The 22,100-nt window shown below is 35.8% G+C and overlaps 1 protein-coding gene across 1 annotated transcript in view; it reads left to right on the top strand.

Moving 5' to 3' along the window:
• The window catches only part of FBXO8 (F-box protein 8), a 39,718-nt gene extending 19,369 nt beyond the window's left edge, over nucleotides 1-20,349 (top strand). The window contains exons 4-6 of the mRNA XM_055428031.2: nucleotides 16,087-16,205; nucleotides 18,270-18,466; nucleotides 19,715-20,349. Of these exons, the coding sequence (XP_055284006.1) occupies nucleotides 16,087-16,205; nucleotides 18,270-18,466; nucleotides 19,715-19,902 (504 nt within the window). The 3' untranslated portion in view covers nucleotides 19,903-20,349. The remainder of the gene's footprint in view (nucleotides 1-16,086; nucleotides 16,206-18,269; nucleotides 18,467-19,714) is intronic.
• Nucleotides 20,350-22,100: the final 1,751 nt, after the last annotated feature.

The following is a 22,100-nucleotide window of genomic DNA, read 5'->3' as shown; positions in this document are numbered from 1 at the left end:
AAGCATCCTTTTTATGCAAAAACGAAACTATAGATAGGCCCTTATATACTAGAATATTATATGGGTAGTTTTAAATATCTAAATTGGAAAAGTTAGATGTCAAATATGTTTCCATCTTTGCAGCTACATATATCAGACTATAGAGTTCTTTTGTACCTCCTCTAGAGTGTTTGGAGGGGGGGCAGAGAAAAGAAGTAAGATTAAAGTCCTCTTTATCTGACAATAAACTATGAAAGTCAAATGTTTGCTTAAAGAGGGGATTCAAGTTACTAATTAAAAATAAGATTTTTAGATCTTCAGACTTTTACTTATCCATCCTACCTCCCATAATTATTGAGAGTTGGCTGTATTTTCTTTTACTCCCTGGCCTGATTCAAAGATATCCTGGAGCATTCCAGAAGTATTGAACTCACTGTTCTGAAAGGGGCACATACTGTTGTCAGGCAGCATGGAACTAAACCATTCAAAGTGACTTTGGTTCCAGAATTCTGCTTCTTTGCTTTTATGAACATCACCCAGGCTCTCAGCAAGCAGCTGCTGCCTAATAACAAAATAGAATTCTCTTTACCAGAGTACCCTTAGAACATAAGTAGACATGGAAGGACATTGAAGTACACTCGTAGGTGCAGGGAAATGAGGAGAAGTATTTTAATTAATATTCCACACTTGCTTTCATTGACTGATAAATAATCAATGTCAGTTTGGTTGCTTAACCAACCAAAATATAATCAAAAGATCATCCTAATAGATGTATTTATACAGAGTCATACTTCAGCCAGGTCTTAGAATGACTCTTGCCATGATTTTTTAGTGCTAGCAATCAGAAAGTACCTATGGAGGTTGATTATTTTTCCCCCTCACTGGAGCACTGTCATCAGATGTGTTATTTGGGTTTATTTAAGCCTGAGAAGTAAATTAATTACACTTGATGTTATGTTTAAATGTAAGCGGTGTTTAAGTACCTGAGATAAGATGTATATAATTGTTCAGTATTGTAATAAACCTACTTTTCCATAATTTCTAGTTCTGTACTTAATATTTTGATAGCAAGCATCATTAAAATATTATAAAAATAAGAATACTTACAGCCACAGGGAGCAAGATTCTCCAAAGGACATCGTTCATGTCACGGATATGGGTAACCAAACTCCACAGCAGCTGCTGGCAGTGGCTCATGGGGTGGGGGAGAACTTCTGCACAGTTCGTGGTACGATTGTCTAGCACGCTGCTGTTATATGCATGACGTTGTGATCTCAGCTGTATGTAAAGTCTTGATCTTGTGCATGAGCTTGTGTACCTTGTGGCAGGTGACCACATTCTAGTAAAGGAATGTGCTAAAAACCATTTGTTTACATTAGGCCGTATTTCCCCTGCATGTACAAGTTACGTGTGTGATTTTCCTCCCCAGCATTATTATAATAAAATAGTTTTACTTATCAACCAGTAACTTATTCCATTGAGTAATAAATATTTTCTTGACATGGTTATTTGTAAATTTAGAGGCTGAAATTGGTAGTGAACATGGTTTAACTTTATATTATAGGCTTATTTTTGTTTCTATATATGTTTATAAATTTTTAAAATAATATCCTCATTAAAGTGAAGTCACTCAGTCGTGTCCAACTCTTTGTGACCCCATGGACTGTAGCCCACCAGGCTTCTCTGTCCATGGAATTTTCCAGGCAAGAGTACTGGAGTGGATTGCCATTTCCTTCCCCAGGGAATCTTCCTGACCCAGGGATCAAACCTGGGTCATCCACATTGCAGGCAGAAACTTTACCATCTGAGCCATCAGGGAAGCACCAATATCCTCATTGGGGTCAGGTAAAAGAAGTCTTTTTAAGCACTATATAAGCACATTTTTCCTGTGTTCATGTAGAAAGAGCCACATGCATACAATTATGTGTATTTTATTAGACAGATCTGGGATAAAATCTATTATGAGAAACATTTTAAATTTTACCTAAGCATATATTTTAGATGGAAATGTGTAAGCAAATTATTTTCAAGGGATCATCTTCTTTTTGTTGTTGGACCAGCTAAAATACAAACAGGAAATTTGGAGGAGTTCTCCATTATAGTAAAGGACTTGGGTGTTTGTACTCAATTTTTATATTGTCTCATATATAAAATCTTACTTTTTTTCCCCAATATACAGCATCAAAATGTTCATTGCCATGACTTCATACCATAGAAACAATGGTGAACAGTAACTTTTTTCCTGAAGGTAGAAAACTCTGATATCTTAAGAAAGTACACATTTCCCAAATGTATTTTTTGGAATAATTATTCCATAAGATAATGGACATAGTCAAAGGATTTCCCAAGTCTTAATAAATTTGATCATGATGAGTTACAATTAGTTGGCTTATTTAAAGAATAACTTTTCAAAGCCTTTATAATATATTGATGCCCATTGTGAATATCTAAGAGGAAAGTGTTATGAGTGAGTTTATTTGTCATAGTCTCTTTTTGGCGAGGTGGGGTGGAGGGGTATAAAGTAACATTCCAGGGAACACATTCTGAGGTATGCTAGGGTAGATTATCTGTAGTCTTACTCTGTGTGAATGAGTATGTGTTTCTAAATGAATTAAATAAACCTGGATTAAATGGTGGAAATACCTTATTATTCACTGACAGCTATATGATGTTTATTTTACCTATAATCTCCTTTCCTATTTAAAGTCTATGGATCTATAAATTTTTGTTCTCTTTCCTTTGGTCTGATAGTGTTAATTACCAAAAAAAGCAAAACAAATAATAAAACAGAGTTGAGTCTAGACAACCAAGAGCTTTATTCATGTTCTATACTTTGATTGTAGTCAAACATGTTAAGTGTGGAAAATAAGGGTAGGACATCAAACGCGATAGCAATATTGTATTCAGAAAACTACCTGTAGACACTGATTAAGTATTTGTGTCAATAACTTGGAACAGATCATTCATCGTCATATCCTTGGTATCTCATTCTCTACACTAACTCTTATTAAATCTCCTGCAACAGGGGTATTCCCAGGGAAGATTGACAGGCCACAAAAGATGCTTTTTAGTTTGGCAAATGTACCGCTTTTTGGGGTTTTATCCCAGCTCTGCAGGCCTTGAAGTTTGACTTTGTCTTTCCACTGAAGTTAGATCAGTCTCTCAGGAATAAACTTAAGCCATATAGTAGAACCTGAGCCATGTTGACAGTCAGATGGGTCTACTTTAAACAGTGCCTCATAGCACAAGAGAATGCCTAAGCTGTTAGTTAATGTCACAAACTAAAATATGTCTAGGAATGATTGGCTCCTCCCTCCCCTTCACTGTGCTGCTCTCTCGGTACCACATTTTATGATGTACCTGTAGTACCCACTTTCCCTGTGTGGTTCATCTAGATGTTTTTGGCTTGCAAGAACAAAGAACCTAATAATGGTTTAAGCCGTATAAATTTATTTGCTTCAGAAGACACCCAGAATGGGTATCCCAAAGTTGTTTCAGTGATACAGTGGGAGCTCAATGTGTTGACTGGCTACCACTACTCAAGGTATCTCACTCTCATATGAAAGTACCCTCAGCACAAAGATCAGCGGCAAACTCCTCAAATTCCTTGTGCTGATTAAGGAGAAAAAATTCTTTTCTGGAGCCTTCAGTGTACTTCTGCTCATTTCTTATGATCCGAACTGAATCACATGAACACCTGTAGACCAGTGGAGAACAGAAAAGAAAGGGTTATGCGATTGACTTAGACTTAACATGATTTAGCAAGTGTGGCTGAGATGCTGGAAGCAGTGAAAGAGTGAAACGGCCTTTGAACAGGCTTCCAAGAGTCTGCAACACTGTTTTCACCAGTGAGCCACTCAAAAAATGTGTGATTCTGCTTCCCTTGTTCCTGGGGCTCTGCTGGTTTAGAGACATTGATAGTCAAGGCAAGAGTATTGACACTAGAGGCACAACAATTCAAATTGCTTTCAGAGACCACCCTCTCGCTGTTTTAGGTCCTCCTACCACTGAGCAAAAGACGCTTACTCCTTGGAAGGAAAGTTATGACCAACCTTGATAGTATATTTAAAAGCAGAGACATTACTTTGCCAACAAAGGTCCGTCTAGTCAAGGCTATGGTTTTTCCCATAGTCATGTATGGATGTGAGAGTTGTACTGTGAAGAAAGCTGATCGCTGAAGAATGGATGCTTTTGAACTGTGTTGTTGAAGAATTGTCTTGAGAGTCCCTTGGACTGCAAGGAGATCCAACCAGTCCATTCTAAAGGAGATCAATCCTGGGTGTTCGTTGGAAGGACTGATGCTAAAGCTGAAACTCCAATACTTTGGCCACCTCATGCGACGAGTTGACTCACTGGAAAAGACTCTGATGCTGGGAAAGGTTGGGGGCGGGAGGAGACGGGGACGACAGAGAATGAGATGGCTGGATGGCATCACCGACTCTGTGGACATGAGTTTGAGTGAACTCCGGGAATTGGTGATGGATAGGGAGGCCTGGCGTGCTGTGATTCATGGGGTCGCGGAGAGTCGGACACGACTGAGCGACTGAACTGAACTGAACTGAACCACTGAGCAAATAGACCTAAAGGGAGGAAGAAAAGGTATAAAAGTAGATAATTATTCTGTGGTTGAAGTGACTAAACTTAATTACCAGAAGGCAATAGTTACTGCTACACAGTGTGGAAGAGCAAAAGAATATAAGCGGAACTCAGGAGATGTCTAGAGTTCCTTCCAATTCCACTATATTCTATTGTGAAAGTTGTTTTTTAAAAAATCCCTGCAACCCTATATGGGTAGGATTTAAATCCCATCACTTAGACACCTCACTAGATAAAGACCCTCAACAGCCGAGAGCCCAACTCCATTCCTCAGGAGCTGAGGGTCGATTATCCCAAGCTAATCATGTTGCTTTCATTCCCTTTGGCTTCCATGACATCCAGGTAATCCAGTGCCAACCTGTGAGATTGGAAGAAAGAATACTGTGTGCTCTATGTGCACACGTGTACTTCTGGACATGGGTGTATAGGGATGTAGTGATGGAAACACCTGTGACCACCTTGCAGCCATGTAGGTTGTTAACACACCCAGAAAGACACACTGGAAAGAAAGAATTGAGTCTGTGTTCCGTGTGTGAGCCTAAAAATCCTAGAGCCTTAGTAATTTGGGACTTCTTATACAAGGCAATAAATCGCTGGACATTTTTTGAATTGAGCTTCCTGCTCTTTGCAGTTAAAACATACTAGTGCTACATAATCATCATCACTGCTCTTACCCAAACTCATAGGAGTTTGACATGTAATTCTGAACCAAGTTTTTCAGAAAAATAGACATTGCTAGTTCTCATTAGCAAATTAATTTTATCCCGTTTGCTGATGAGAATTTATTTAGAGCAAAAAGAGCTTGTTGACAATGAGAGGAATCCCTTACCTTCTCCTCTATAAAAAATATATATATATATACTCAAAAGACCTAAAATACTCTCGTTCTTTAGCAAAATCCCTTTACCTTGATCATCGTTAGAGTCGAAATACAAAAAAACTCTGCCTCTCAGACACTGAATATTAATTAACCTCTGTCTAGATAAGTTAATAACCTTCTCCCTGGTACAGCTAGTCAAGTCATACTAAACTAAAATTAGTCATACATAACTAAACATTTAGTCATTCTAAACATTAACTCTCTTAAGGGCAATATGATATATGTGTCGGTATGTGCATATGTATGTATGTTTCTGTCTGTTTCAGTTTCATCCATCATGTGTTGGTTTTGTCTGGTGTCTACTAGATCAACTTTATTTTACACTTTGCCCTGACCATACTGTATCTTTGACCATCCTCCCGTACCCTCCCTTGTCTTCAAGTCATTCCCTCACATGGTTTAGAATCAGTCCACAGAAGGACATTTATAGACTTGGCATAAACCTTTCAGAAGCTTCAGAGAAAATCAGTTTCCCAGGCCCCTTTCTAGTCTGTATCTAATTGAAAAAGATTCAGGACTAGAGTATTCCATAGTTTATTCATCACCCAAGCCACCTGATGGGCTTTGCTTTTGTTTTCCTCTGTATGTTATAGGAAATACTAATTTGCTACTGGAGTAAAAGCATACTGAAATTAATGCACAGTGTACTGAGGATGAAGAACTAGAGGAAAGAATAATATTTTTGACACCACACCACTCATACTTCATATTTTAAAATAGGAAATGCTAGAAAAAAAAAACATAAAAAAATAGGAAATGCTAAAAATGAGGGAGATTTTTTCTTTGTATGAATTTTGTTACCAATTTAGATATATGTTCCTAGAAACTTTGCAGTATTGTATTAATATTTTAAATACATTTCCAAGAAAATTGTTTGTCTTTTATTTCCTTATTATATCCTATCTGACCACCTTGACACCTCTCCAGTATTCTTCTTTATCTGATGTAACCACAGTTTCAGTGAAACTTGACATTGCTTTCTAGATTTAAATTCTCAGCTTTACTGTCGGAGGTAGTTGTCTCCCCTGCATGTCTTTCCTGAATTTGAAATTGTTGCTACCAATGTCACAGTAGATGTCACTCAAATGTGACTGCTTTATCAGAAATTGAAAAGACAGTATTTCCTCAATTATTGGATGTCATCAGTTGCACACCATCTATCAATTTAATTGCAGCTTTTGAAATATGGAAATATGAAAGAAACACTATGTATTTTCAACCAGCTAGTTGTAGTGTACATTTATCCATAAGATTATGTAATGTTTTTCCCTTTCATAAGATTTTTAGAGATACCTTCTATATAATAAAAGTCTTAAGATCTTTCGGAACCACTTATTAGCAGTTAAGTATATCATTAGAATGACATGTCACTTTTTATTTTTGGAATAGTGATTTCAGCCTTTATGAGTTTATAATTTGAGGTGTTTATGGTGCACCTGTACAACTCATAGGTTTTAGATACTTTTTTTTTCTTTTTTATGTTACAATTGTCTTTTCTCCCCCCTGTTTGAATTATATAATCCTTATAAGTTTACAGCTTCTCTTGAAAGTCATCTGGAAGCTTTATACAGAAAGAGTTGAGCATTCATTCAACAGATATTTATTAAGTATCTCTCCACTTCCTAGGTATATGACTTTGGCCCCAGGCAAATTATTTACACCTTCTGTGCTTCAATTTCCCCAACTCTGAAATGGGGATAATAATAGTATGTATATCATAGTGGTGTCATGAAGATTTAATGAATTAGTATGTGTTAAATGCTTAGTGCTCAGCAAACTGTAGCTTTATTTTATACTAGAAACACAACTGCACACACCATAGTATCAGCAGTACGTACTGCTCTAGGCTTAGGGGTTCTTTGTCTCCTGGAACTTTTGGATTGAAGTAGATAAATATTTGACACCTGAGTAATGGTCCTTCATCAAGTATGTATCAGAAACACCAGCATCTTCTAGCTTTAGATAGTGATAAACTTTGCCTTTAATTTTGTTTTCTGACACGTGATGAGCACTTTTTGCATATTTTAATAATAGTGTTATTAACCAGTAACTTTTTGGTTCAGTGGTAGTGCTTAGTTTAATCTTTTAAAAGACATTTTAAGCAATAGATCAAGGTACATACAATATTATGCTCAAATTTAGACATGTTTGGGCTGAAACAGTGATAGGATGAACAGAGACTTCAATTACATGAAAACATATGCACATGTGATGGCAACAAAACTACCATTTAAACCCCAACTTCTCTATTAATAAGATTTGGGTTTTTGAAAAATCTTTTTTTTTTTATTTTAATGTCCTTTTAAAAGTATTCATTTGTTCTCAGTCAGGAAAACATTTAAAAAGTCTTGTTTATTTGAAAATTGCTTCAGAGCTGTTAAAATATATTTATAAATGTACATTCCAGATAATATAAAATTGTAAGTTTTATTTATCAGAGTCTGTGATTTAAATCACTGTATATGTATGTGTGTATGTGTATTTCTATAAATGCACATATTGCAAGTGAAATTTTTGTGTGATTTTTATAAAGCAGGAATTCTAGACATTAGTGCTTAAATTTGTCACTTTGTCATTAGTTTGAAGTGTTAGTAACCATACCTTAACCTAATAGAGATTTATCTCCATATTTTGATTAATGCTATCTTTTTCTAATTTACAGACAGATTAGAGATAGTACTTTTTCTAGAAGCTTACATAGCCTACCAGCAATTTTGTCAATATAATTACAATAATGATTGCTATATTTAACTTTTAGTAGTAATTTATCTCCTCTTATGGCAGAAAGCAAAGAAGAACTAAAGAGCCTCTTGATGAAAGTGAAAGAGGAGAGTGAAAAAGTTGGCTTAAAGCTCAACATTTCAGAAAACTAAGATCATGGCATCTGGTCCCATCACTTCATGCAAATAGATGGGGAAACAGTGGAAAACAGTGACAGACTTTATTTTGGGGGGGCTCCAAAATCACTACAGATGGCAACTGCAGCCATGAAATTAAAAGACCCTGAGTCCTTGGAAGAAAAGTTACGACCAACCTAGACAGCATATTAAAAAGCAGAGACATTCCTTTGCCAACAAAAGTCCATCTAGTCAAGGCTATGGTTTTTCCAGTAGTCATGTATGGAGTTGGACTATAAAGAAAGCTGAGTGCCAAAGAATTGATGCTTTTGAACTGTGGTGTTGGGGATGACTCTTGAGAGTCCCTTGGACAGCAAGGAGATCCAGCCAATCCACCCTAACGGAAATCAGTCCTGAATAGTCATTGGAAGGACTGATGTTGAAGCTGAAACTCCAATACTTTGGCCACCTGATGCGAAGAACTGACTCACTGGAAAAGACCCTGATGCTGGGAAAGATTGAAGGCGGGAGGAGAAGGGGACGACAGAGGGTGAGGTGGTTGGATGGCATCACTGACTCAACAGACGGTTTGAATAAACTCCGGGAGTTGGTGATGGACAGGGAAGCCTGGTATGCTGCAGTCCAGGGGGTTGCAGAGAGTCGGATATGACTGAGCGACTGAACTGAAGTGAACTGAGTAATTTATCACTTTGGAAGTAACGTCATCTTCATGCAGTGGTCTGTCCCAGTGATGGGTGTGACTCCTGGGGACTCTTAGAACTCACAGATATAGCTTTCTTTCTTTTTTTTTAATTAATTAATTAATTTTATGTATTTTGATTGGAGGCTAATTACTTTGCATTATTGTATTTGTTTGAGGCTATTAGAACCAATGAACAGGAACTTTATAGTGTTAATTTGAAGCCTTTGACAATGAAGTTCTTGTTATTTTTGTCTGATGGCATTGCTTTCTCTCCTATGCAAAAAAAAAAAAGAAAGAAAGATCTGTTCTCCACCTCTCCTCCATTTTTCCTGGACATCATTAGAGATGATTTTCCATTTTTCTTTTTATTTTCTTTGAACTATCCCTGCTTTTTTTTGAGTTTCCTGTTGACATTTTCTAATAGCTACAAATAATTTAGGGCGTAGGTGTGACTGTTCTTAGCAATTCCTCAGCATTGTGTACTTTCATGTACCAAAAGCCCTCCATAAATTGTTTTTGGAGACTGAAATCCTTGCCAACTCAAACAGGTCCATGAATAAGCTGACTCCAGTCCGTATTCCAGTACTCATGAATTTTCATCATCCTCCAGACAGAATATGGGGTTCTAACCAATTCCTGTTAGAGAACTTTAAAAATTTGGTCAGAGCTTTTCCTTTAGTCTTTTCAGTCTGTTGATTAGATTAACCATAATTAAATTGCCATGAGTAACAGTATTGTGTGACGTTTCTGAAGTTACATGCTGAAGGACAGTGTTATACACCAGAGAGTGGCATAGGTAAACTTAGTGGGTAGAGTGAAATGAAATGACAGCATAAAAACATGGATACCTAGTTTTAAAACTTGCCCTTTAAGTAATATAATCTTTATTTTACTTCAGCTAAAAAACAAAGTGTAGGTATTTTAATTTGCGGAGTATATATCCCTAGGAGAATTTCTAGATGTGTTTTTTCCATTAATTATAGTGCCCATGTTCTCTAAATAAATAGAAAGAATGAGAAATTCTGGGCTGGCTAATATTAATAGACTTTACATTTTTATTAGCAATTATGATAGCACTAGGAAAAGTAGAAATAGTATCAGAGCTGTCATCTTATCCACTGCTCCTGCTATTTTCAAATAAGACAATGGGAATACTCTGACCTGTGGAGGGCTGCCCCTGATGTGCTAATTTTTTTTTTAGAAATAATTAAAATTTTAAATTAAAGCTTTTACAATATAGTGTCTTATTTTTATGTTTTTTTAGTATGAAAATGTTACATTTCAATTGCTCATTTCCCTGTGGTTAAAATGTACACTTGACTATTAATAGATCAGTTCCATATTGAAACAAAAATTAGAAATCTAGATTGAAGTATTTCATTTTATAAATATTTATTGTTAAAATGTAAGGATTGTTATTCTAAAAGTTTTCAAATGTCCTTTTAAAAAGGAAATTAAATGCAGTGTCCAGTTTGCTTTCTGTTGTGTAATACTCAAAGGACAGATTTATTACCTGAAAAGTAGTAGCTATAATACTTGGTTTTTACATTTTATACAACAGCAAGTTTGAACAAAACTAGTTAAAGCACAATTTTTCACTAAATTTCCTTCCTTAGTTGTTCTTTAGGAAAACACATTAAAGATACTCCCTAGTATGTCAGTTTTGTTTTATTAGTGATTTTTTCTATTGATACCAACTGTTACACAACGTTTCTGGCAAGTGTCTGGGCCAATTGCCAGTACTTTCAGTACTAGTATTCAGCACTTAAAAAAAAAAACTATTAAGAATTTATCATTTAGAGCAGTTTTGGGTTCACAGCAGAAGTCAGTACTTTACATGCCTAGTTTCCTAGAATTCACTTTGTACCCAAATATATATTTTTTGGCTCTGAACATATATATAGTAGATTTTTGTCTTTGAAATACACTATGGGTAATAGTGATTTGATTTTTAAAAATAGAGAAAAACATGAGTTTAGTACAATAGAAGAAAAACAAAGGATGTATACCTTAAAACAGAAATTGCTGTGTGAAAGAACCATTCTTATAGTAATAAGAAAATGGGTAGATGCATTGTGTAGGGGACTGAGCTTCAACACATCGTTCTTTACTCTGAATTCCTTCTTAATATTGGTTTTAGCTATTTGCATATGTTTTCTTGACTTATTTGTGTTTGCCACCTAAATAAACCTGATGTCTAAACAACTTACCATTCTAATTAGATTGTTTAAGTCTTGGTGCTATCATTTGCATAATAAATTTTAGTGATGTACTCCATGGAGAATGCTTTACAGAATTTCTTGATTTTTTTTTTTAATCTTTGAATCACTGAAAGCATGTATTCTATTTGAATCTTTCACATGAGATGAGATGAATTCACCTTAACTTCTCTTGGGTTTTCATTGCTGCTAACCATTCCTTTTGTTTATTCCTAATGGATTTCCTGTTATACTTTCCACCACTGTTGATAGAAATCTTTACCATTTTGCTCGAGGAGCCAAGAGTTTGCTCTTGTCCAACTCTTTCTGGATGGCTTGCTGCTGCTGCTGCTGCTAAGTCACTTCAGTCATGTCCAACTCTGTGTGACCCCATAGACGGCAGCCGACCAGGCTCCGCTGTCCCTGGGATTCTCCAGGCAAGAACACTGGAGTGGGCTGCCATTTCTTATCTTCCCTAAAAAAACCAACATGCACTCTGTTTTCATCTTTTAATGCTTTCTCCAAACACCTGTCTCTGAACCAGTACAGCCATCCCGTCCTCCAGGCTGAGAAAGTGTCTTAGTCCCCTGTTTTCGATCCTTTCCCCTGTTCTCCTCTACTTGCACCTCCAGTTATGCCCTCTTACTTTTTTGCCATTAATTTTGCCATTTTTTTCTCCTATGGCAACCCACTCCAGTATTCTTATCTGGAGAATTTCATGGACAGAGGAGCCTGATGGGCTATAGTGGGGTCACACAGGGTTGGATGTGACTGAGCAACTAACACACACGCCACACACACACATGTACTAATACATTAAGTCAGTAGATTTGTATTCAATTTTCTCACCTTGCTCATGCTTTAGTTTTCTACTTTTCCCATTACTATGTGAAAAGGGACCCCTTGAAAGTCACTATTTTTATATATTCTTCGAGTGAAACTCTGATACTTGTTACTTTCTATCACTGAAAACCTAGCAGTATGCATTTGGGGGGGCAAGAAGTTCTAAGTTTCATCAGTTTAAAGTCTTCACTCAAACCACCACAGTGTTTATTTTCTTTGTGACACAGATGTTACAAGACTTAACCTCTTCAGATATCTCAATGTCTTAATCTTTTCTTCTTTCCTAAATAGCTTCATCTTTAGACCTAATATCTCTATCTCCCTTGGTTCTTCCTTATATAACATAAAGTCTAACCTTCCAACAATCCACTCAGACCCTGGTTTCCTTTATTCAGATGGTTCTAGTCTGTCAATATGTCCCATAAAATGCAACATCCAGAACTGGATGCTTATTTTACTATATCATGTAGATGATCCCCTTCCTTTTTCTGGAAACTATGTTAATTTAGACTAGTATTGGGTTGTGATTTCCTTGCTACCTATAAGACACACACACACAGAAGCACATATGTATACTGCTGAGAGTTCTAGTCCTGATTAGTATCTATCATTAATGCTATAGGGTCTAGCATATTCCTCTGTCCATGGAATTCTCCACGTTACCTGCCATCTGAGAAACCTGTATTGAGGAAGCAACAGATTGGTTGCTGACATGGAAAAACAGACTGGTTCAAAATTGGGAAAGGAGTACATCAAGGCTGTATATTGTCACCCTGTTTATTTAACTACATCATGTTAAATGCCGTGCTGGATGAAGCACAAGCTCCAGCATCAAGAGTGCCAGGAGAAATATCAATAACCTCAGATACACAGATGACACCACCCTTATGGCAGAAAGCTAAGAGGAACTAAAGAGCCTCTTGATGAAGGTGAAAGAGAAGAGTGATAAAGCTGGCTTAGAACTCAGAATTCAAAAAATGAAGATCATGGCATCCGGTCCCATAACTTTGTGGCAAATAGATGGGGAAAATGTGGAAACAGTGTCAGATTTCATTTTCTTGGGCTCCAAAATCACCGCGGATGGTGACTGCAGCCACAAAATTAAAAGACTCTTGGAAGAATAGCTATGACAAACCTAGAGAGGGTATTAAAAAGCAGAGACATCACTTTGCTGACAAAGGTCCGTTCTAGTGAAAGCTATGGTTTTTGCAGTAGTCATGTACGGTTGTGAGAGTTGGACCATAAAGACAGCTGAGTACCAAAGAATTGCTGCTTTCAAACTATGGTGCTGGAGAAGACTCTTGGTGGTGGAGTCCTTTGGACAGCAAGGATATCAAACCAGTCAATCCTAAAGGAAATCAACCCTTTTGATTGATTTCAGCACCATTCTGAAGCTGAAACTCCAATTCTTTAACCACCTGATGCGAAGAGCTGACTCACTGGAAGAGATTCTGATGCTGGAAAAGATTGAGGGCAAGAGGAAAAGGGGGCAACAGAGAATGAGATGACTGGATAGCAATCACCAAATCAATAGACATGAGTCTGAGCAAACTCTGGGAGATAGTGAAGGATAGGGAAGCCTGGCGTGCTGCAGTTCATGGGGTCACAACTTAGTGACTGAACAACACCTCCAATATGGTCTAGGGATTCTTCTGTAACATTCTTCTAAAACTTTATTTAAAAATCAATAATACTTATACATGTATTAAACAAATACATAGTTATTCAACAGAGTTCATGCTGTAGTTTCTTTTATATTTATTGCTTACAAAACAAGACAGTTTTGGATGGTTGCCAACTTGCTTAATGAAGACAGTTGTAATCTGGTCCTATGCCTTTTTCTATTGTGTCATCTCTTAACCCTTCACTGCGATAGCCCTTCTGAAGTAATCGTCCTTTCCAGAGGAACCCTAAGCTTGAAATTGAGGCTGTCTTTCCTCAAAACCAACAGTGCCAGCTGATTTCAAGTTTGTGTTGCTGGTTTTCAGGATAGTGTTTAAAACTATCTGCTTCCTCCTCTGCATTTAATTGATTTCTGAGAACTCAAGTAAGATTATATGTTAAATTTTCAAACATGTAGTCCATAGAAAAAGGAAATGACCAACAATTGTATGATGCTTGCATAAGGCAAATGCCAATGTTCGTTTATAAGTAAGGAGCATCAAGCAATATTAAAAATGGCATATATCATATAATTAGAGAATTATATACTATTTAATAGATCACATTAGTTTTTTTATATTTTGTAAATTTTTAGAAAGTAAATTAGAATTAGTTTTGTATCTCTTAAATATTGATTTACAAGTAAGCGTGAATGAAGAACCTGTTCATTACTACTTAACTGACATTCCTTTGTCTTTGAATCACTTGGATTAAAATTAAGCACTGGAAATACTTCTAATATTTTGTTACACTTTTTAAATGGATGAGTTTTGGAAAAGAAATCAAACCTGACTTAATGTTGCTAAGTAGATCAATTAAATATACAGTCAACTCTCGATTGTTCAAACTAAGGGAGGGAAGGATGGAAAACTCATTCCTATTTCCCTGGTTCCTACCCCCTCAGGCTGAGAGCCTTACTGCAAACAGGTTCCTTGGCTTTCCTTTCCATCTTGACCATATTACATGCTCTAGCCTCTTGTCCGGGTGCAGTGTAGTCTGAAACATGGCTTCCTACTGAGTGGACAGAGTCACATGTTCTCACATTTTGTTCTTTTTAAAGTTAATGCTTTAGGATTGCTTTTACACTTTTAAAATTCTCATGAAAATTTGATAACATTGCTAATATCCTATCATCTTGATGGCTCATCAAATTAATTTTATATAAAAATCTTATCTTTTTGAATTACATTCTATAGATAATTATAACCTTTCCAAAGCATAACCTCATGGTACCAAATTGCTCTAAAAATGTAATATAAAATTTTTATGGGAGTTTTTATAAAAATTCTTCCAACTCTTTGAATTCCTAATGTATGCAGTGTTTCTGAGTACTGTGTCATTGTTTGTAAAGGGAAGAAATGCTGAAGGAATTTATGTGTGAAAACAGTATGTTACATGTATATAATATGTCATTTTCTCTACCAATTAACTTCACACATTGTGCTATTATCCAGACATGAGCATTCATGGGAATGCATGTGTCTGGATAACTGTGAGTTGAAATAAACACACCTGCCTTTTATTTCAATAACTGCACATTCAAATCCACATAAGACATTTATTTGAATGTGACCTTCATATACATGAGAAAACATTGGTTTCAGTGTTTGATTTTTTGTTGTTGCTGTTTTGTTGTGGTTGGTTTAAATCTAAAGTAGGGCACAACCTTATGGATAATGCTTCTCTGGAAAACTTTGCATGCAGAGGAAAGGAAATTCAAAGATAAACCCTATGAAAAACATTGAAATTTTTTTGTCTTACTATGTTTTGCCTCAGTGTGTATTGGATCCAGATTCTTATAGAATGTAGCAATACTTAAAGCCAAACTATATGCAACCCATAAACCAGTCTAGAATTCTGCCCATTTTACTTCAAGTTAAATAACTTAATTATTATTCTTCCCCACCCCACCCCCCAAAAAATGCTAGTCTGTACAGGATTTGGAGAATCCTTTTTTCTCACGAATCTGTTTCCTTGAAAAGTGTATTAGAATGTGTATCTGAACTTTTATGTTTTCCATTAGGCAATTGAAGTTTTCGTTATAAGGCTTATCTTTAAAGTCTATGTAATAGTTAGTCGTTACCCCTACCCATAACCCAGTTTAAGTGATATTTCTGGATGCTTTTTTTTAATTGACATGAGTCAGAAAATTGAATCAGACTTTCTTTAGAAGTCTTAACTTTGAATTTCCTACCTTTCATTGCGTATAAACTATCACCCATAAATAATAGTGTCAGTTCAAGTTCTAGCTTGTATTTTGCATGTGAAAGCTATAAACAGTCTGTTGATGCTGTAAAGACCCTATGGCTATGGTTTTGCTATTGCCTAATTGTTAAATTTATAAATGAAGACTGATTTTATTTATGTAGACTTGTCTTTCTGTCTTAGGGAGTGAACTACTTTATGTCCAAGGGCATCCTTGATGATTCACCAAAGGAAATAGCAAAGTTTATCTTCTGTACAAGGACACTAAATTGGAAAAAACTGAGAATTTATCTTGATGAAAGGTAAAAAAAAATTTAATTTTTCATGAGAAATGAGTTGAGGAATGCTTTTAATTAGTTAAGTTTTACTTTTAAAATTATAGTCATCTAGTTGTAAAATTGAAGACAGGGAAAAGATTCCTGTACCTTGCAAATCATTACTCTTGTGAACTTGAACTTGTATGTGAGTTTACTGTTTACTGTGGTAAACATTCAATAAAAAAAAAAAAATGTCCAGGGAGTCCAACATCTTTGTGATAGCAAACCAAAACCAAATATTTTTGAGAAAGTCAAAGCCTTTTTTCCTTAATAACTAACCCTAAGATCTAAGTGTTTGGTAGCTAAAAGTTCTGAATTTTGAAATTGCCCATATAAAAATCAAATAGACAAATTGTACTCATAAACACAAACCCTAGAGGTATAAGATGTGTATATTTGTGATACAGTACATGAAAAGTGTCATGTAAAAGTTTGAAAATTCAAAAAGTATGATTTAATAGTGTGCTCTCCAGAGACAGTGTCTGATGTGCTGTCCTGACTTGATGGTAATTCATTTGTACTTTGAATTCTGGGTATCAAGGACATAAAAATATTGTGGAAATATTTTGATGTGATATGACCATAAACTATGATTTTAAAAATTACAGATCTCATAGTAATCTAAAGAGTGTTTAAAAATAGGTTTGCCTTTTCATTGTGATTCTCATTTTTTTTTAATTTCTCAGGATTTTCCAACAATTTGTATTTATTATATGCCAGGAACTTTGCTAGAATTTGCAGTATGCAGTTGATTAAAACATAATCCCTAGCCTTGAGGAGTGCACAGTTCAGCATATTGGTCACTGAAAAAAATTTCTTATATAAAGATGGCATCATTAACTCTTTTTGTCCTGAAATGCTAGGTACCTATGGGTCGGCAGGGTTTTTTTGTGAAAAACCTGATTTTTCTGTAAATATTTTAGACTTTGAAGGACATATGATCTCTATTGCAGCTACTTATAACTATGCCATTGTGTCGTCAAAGCAGACATGGACAATAAGTAAACAAATGAGAAAAGCTGTGTTCTATCTAATAAAGCTTTATTTATAACAACAGCCCATGGACCTCTGTAGTATTTGGCCCACTAGCTGTAGTTTGCCTGTCCCTGCTATAAGCAACTGGTAGAAATTACGATTATGATCATAATTGTTGAGTTTAGTAAGGATTGAAGCACAGTGTAACAATGTGCTGTGCTTAGTCAGTCATGTCTGACTCTTTGTGACCCCATGGAGTGTAGCCCACCAGGCTCCTCTGTCCATGGGGATTCTCCAGGCAAGAATACTGGAGTGGGTTGCCATGCCCTCCTCCAGGGGATCTTCCCAACCCAGGGATTGAACCCGGGGTCTCCTGCATTGCAGGCAGATTCTTTATCATCTGAGCCACCAGGGAACCCCAAAGCATGATTATTGGAATGCTATTGATAATAAGTATATATGCACATATATACACAAATTGTAAACAACCTAAATGTATTTCATTAGAATTATGTCCTTAAGATGGGATACTGTGGAGCCATTAGAATGAATGAATTAGATCCGTGTATAAAAACACAGAAAGCTGTTCATATTATACTATATGAAATAAGCAAAAGCAGATTCTAGAACAATATAGGGTATAGATAGACACTTTAAAAAGCTTCACATCAGCAGCTGTTACCTCTGGCAGTGTGGATTGGTACAGAAAGTATCGATTCTCCTTATTTTCAGAATTAAAAAGGTAAAGAATTCTGTTGATCATATGGATTTAGCCAAGAAGATTCTTGAAAAGAAGTTACCATTTTTAATTCTGAAAAATTCATTTTTTCATTTCAGAATTAAAATTTATAGTTTCACCTTGTTTTTTGTTCTAGTCATGAAAGATTTTTTAAATTGTTTAACTTGATAATCATACTTTGACTTTTTTTTAACTTTTAAGGCATATAGGCTTTATAAGACTGGTAATAAATAGTAAAGTATTTTCATCCAAAAAGTAAATAATCTATGATTTTTCCCATCTTTCTTTAATAGAGAAAAGTTAACTAAAGCTGTACCTTTTTCTTTTTCTACTAGGAGAGATGTCTTGGATGACCTTGTAACACTGCATAACTTTAGAAATCAATTCTTGCCCAATGCACTGAGAGAATTTTTTCGTCACATCCATGCCCCTGAAGAGCGTGGGGAGTATCTTGAAACACTTATAACAAAGTTCTCACATAGATTCTGTGCTTGTAACCCTGATTTAATGAGAGAACTTGGCCTTAGTCCTGGTAAGAATATATATAGTGAATTCTTTCCTTCTCCCTATCTCCGGGTATAAATAGTAGTGAATGAGACATTTTCCTCACTCTGGGGAAAAATGCTTCCCATAATTACAAATACTTGTTTCATTGCTTCTAGCAGTGACTAGTTTGTCAGAGCTATTATTTACATGTAGTAAATATACTGTTTTAAGAGGAAAGTTACACTTAGGTATGTAAATTCTTAAGCATTGGAAATTTTTTACTAGTCTAATCAAAATCTTTATTTATTTTTAAAGCTTTTAATAATATACATATTACATAGGTAACACCTAGAATTTTTCTACTAAAGTGTATTTTTGATATAACTAGTTTTCACTCTTTGTGTGTATGTATGTGTGTGCATGATGTAGCCTGAGTCACCTATGTATTTTTTCATGTGATGCAGCTTTCTTTCTTTCTTCCTATCAAGGTTGTTGTTCTTATCTTATTACAGAGATTACCAAACCTTTTCCTAGCATGTGGAATTTGTTGAACATGCTTGTGCAAGACAGTCTTTATTAAGACTGCAAGATTCTGAAAAATAAACACCATAGTAGTAGTAGTAAGTGGTTATAGCAAGTATCATGAGGATGGCAATAAGCATCAGCTATTGCCCTGAAAATATATAGAGAAAATTTTTTGCTGCATGGGCTCATGTTTAGCAATCTAAAGATTTACTTTTGAGATTAATCTGTAAATTCCATAGAATTTTTTAGACCTTTTATACATATCTTAAATGAGAAGAAGAATAATTTTATGAGATGTTTACATTTTATTTTCTAGTACCAAGTTAATACATTTTCTTGTTGTGTAAAATGTTTCCAAATTAAATTAGGTTTCTGTAAAAGCATATGTAAATAAATATCTTACTTTGTTTTGATAGGATATACTGAGAGTACAAATATATTTAATGGATAGTTGAATGGGAATATCACATTTGAAAGCAAGAGGAAAATAAAACCAATTCTGAAATTGTTACATTTAGAATGACTTTTCACTAAAAACTCCTAAATTATTTGAAGAAAATGCTCAATGAATTGGTGTTTAGATAATTGACATCCCTGTTTGCCCAGGAGACGAGTTTTCTAGGACACAAGACTTTCATCACTAAATTGGAAAAGGCCCAGGCAGTTCTCTTTAATTTTAATCTAATATTTTGGAATTATGAACACTTTTCTTTTGGGACCACTGTTTAATAGCCAGCCAATAATTGGAGATGTTTCTTTTTCCTTCCAGATGCTGTCTATGTACTGTGCTACTCTTTGATTCTACTTTCCATTGACCTCACTAGCCCTCATGTGAAGAATAAAATGTCAAAAAGAGAATTTATCCGAAATACCCGGCGTGCTGCTCAAAACATTAGTGAAGATTTCGTGGGGCACCTTTATGACAACATCTACCTTATTGGCCATGTGGCTGCATAAAAGCACAATTGCTGGGACTTCAGCTTTTAACTACAAACTAAAGCTACCCAAGGACCTATTTAGCAGATATGGGGGTGACATTAGTGCTGGTCATTCTAGCCTCTGTATACAATCAAGCTTGAGTGTACAACTTGTTTTCTTTTACTCTTTTCTTTTTTAGTGACTTCTTTCGAGAACTAAAGAATTTTGCAGAATTTTTCTTAATTTTGCTTATCATGTTTTGCACAAAGCAGAGCCATTGTCTGACACAGCTGTTTAAGAATGTTAAACTGACATTATACTCTAAAAAAGGTGGTATATTTGTGCATTAGATTTTGCCTGAAAACGTTATTCATTTCCATTCTTTTTTAAAATACCATGTAATATGTACATATTTAACTAAAAATTTATAATCATAATTATTTTATTGTAAAGATTTTGACTAAAGCCTTTCCTTTTTCTCTCAAACTGAGTTCTGAAATTTATTTGATAAGAAATTATGACTGTCTTCATAAAAGTTGCATCTAGAGAAGGCAATGGCAAGCCACTCCAGTACAATTGCCTGGAAAATCCCGTGGATGGAGGAGCCTGGTGGGCTGCAGTGACACGACTGAGCGACTTCACTTTCACTTTTTACTTTCACACATTGGAGAAGGAAATGGCAACCCACTCCAGTGTTCTTGCCTGGAGAATCCCAGGGACGGGGGAGCCTGGTGGGCTTCCATCTACGGGGTCACACAGAGTCGGACACGACTGAAGTGACTTAGCAGCGGCAGCAGCAGCAACGTGGATAGTAACCGATACCAGCTTATTTTTCCAATCTTCGTCTCTATGCAAAACGGGCACTTATTTTCAAAAACATAAATTCATCACCTGACTTCATTTTTAAAATTTCTGCCTTAGTTAAGTCTGAAGTCCTTGAAACCACAGCAAAACACATTAAAATCTAAGGTTTCCACACATAAGAAAAAATGCTATTAGAACTTATATCCAAAGTAGTTAGTCAGAACTTACTATTCTAATTGTGATGATTTCAGCTCAGAATCAGCTGGGAAAGGAATCTTGTGAATGATAGTAAACTGTCTTTATTCACTCATTCAGTAAATATTTATCAAGCGCCTTCCATGTGCTAATATTATGCCAAGTACTTTTGGTACCTGGACAGGGGCTCTGCCTTCACAGATGTTATGAGATTGGGTAATGTGAGGAAAACTACTGCTGGGTGCTAAGTCACTTTAGTAGTGTCTGACACTCTATGACGCCATAGACTGTAGCCCACCATGTTCCTCTGTCCATGGGATTCTCCAGGCAAAAATACTGGAGTGGGTTGCCATTTCCTCCTGTAAAACTACTGCTTAACGAAGAGCAAATGTGTGAAGCAGATCTTAATTAACAGTTATTTAATCATTAAAACACTTAGCATTGGAGTGATAAAGAACAATGCATTTATATGGTAAGTCACAAATGCCCTGGAAGTGTCTCTAGATGAAAAGCATCAGCTTTGGCATGATACAGCTGCTATGTTTAGGGGGAGTAAAATGGGGGATGGGGAGCCCCTTGCTAGAAGTGTAGGATCCTGACTTACAGATCTCGCCCTACTATTACAACTGAACAATAGACTACAGAATTTTCAAAAACAAGATAATCAAAACAGCTTTTGAGAGTCAAAGGGACTTTTAGGCTGATAGTAAACAATTTCTAAGGTCTTCCCAGGTAGCACAATGATTAAGAACCTGCCAATACAGGAGACTTGTGTTTGATCCCTGAGTCAGGAAGATCCCCTGGGAAAACAAATGGCAACCTACTCCAGTGTTCTTGCCTGGAAAATCCCATGAACAGAGGAGCCTGGTGGGTTACAGTCCATGGAATCTCAAGAGTCGAGCATGACTGAGCACACAGCACACACACACACACACACACACACGATTTCTAAGATTCCAAAGCAAATATCTAATTATGTTTCACACGTACATAAGTTTGAATTCCACGACAAAATAATTCTAATAAATGTCTCTATAAATGCCTCACCTATGTAAATCAAACCCATATCTGTCTTTTAATAAGCTGTTCTTTCTGATATCCTTAACTCCTTTTTGTATCTAATGTCCCCCTACTATCATCTAAGATCCACTTCAAATATAATTTCTTGGTCACAGCTATCAAAGACTGTCTCTATCATATAATATATACTACTGGTGTTAATTAATTTTCTACATGTC

The sequence above is a fragment of the Moschus berezovskii genome, chromosome 7, assembly GCF_049115385.1.
Source record: "Moschus berezovskii isolate FMDL1 chromosome 7, NW_MosBer_1.0, whole genome shotgun sequence".
NCBI lineage: Eukaryota > Metazoa > Chordata > Mammalia > Artiodactyla > Moschidae > Moschus > Moschus berezovskii.
This window is presented reverse-complemented; position numbering and strand designations above follow the sequence as displayed.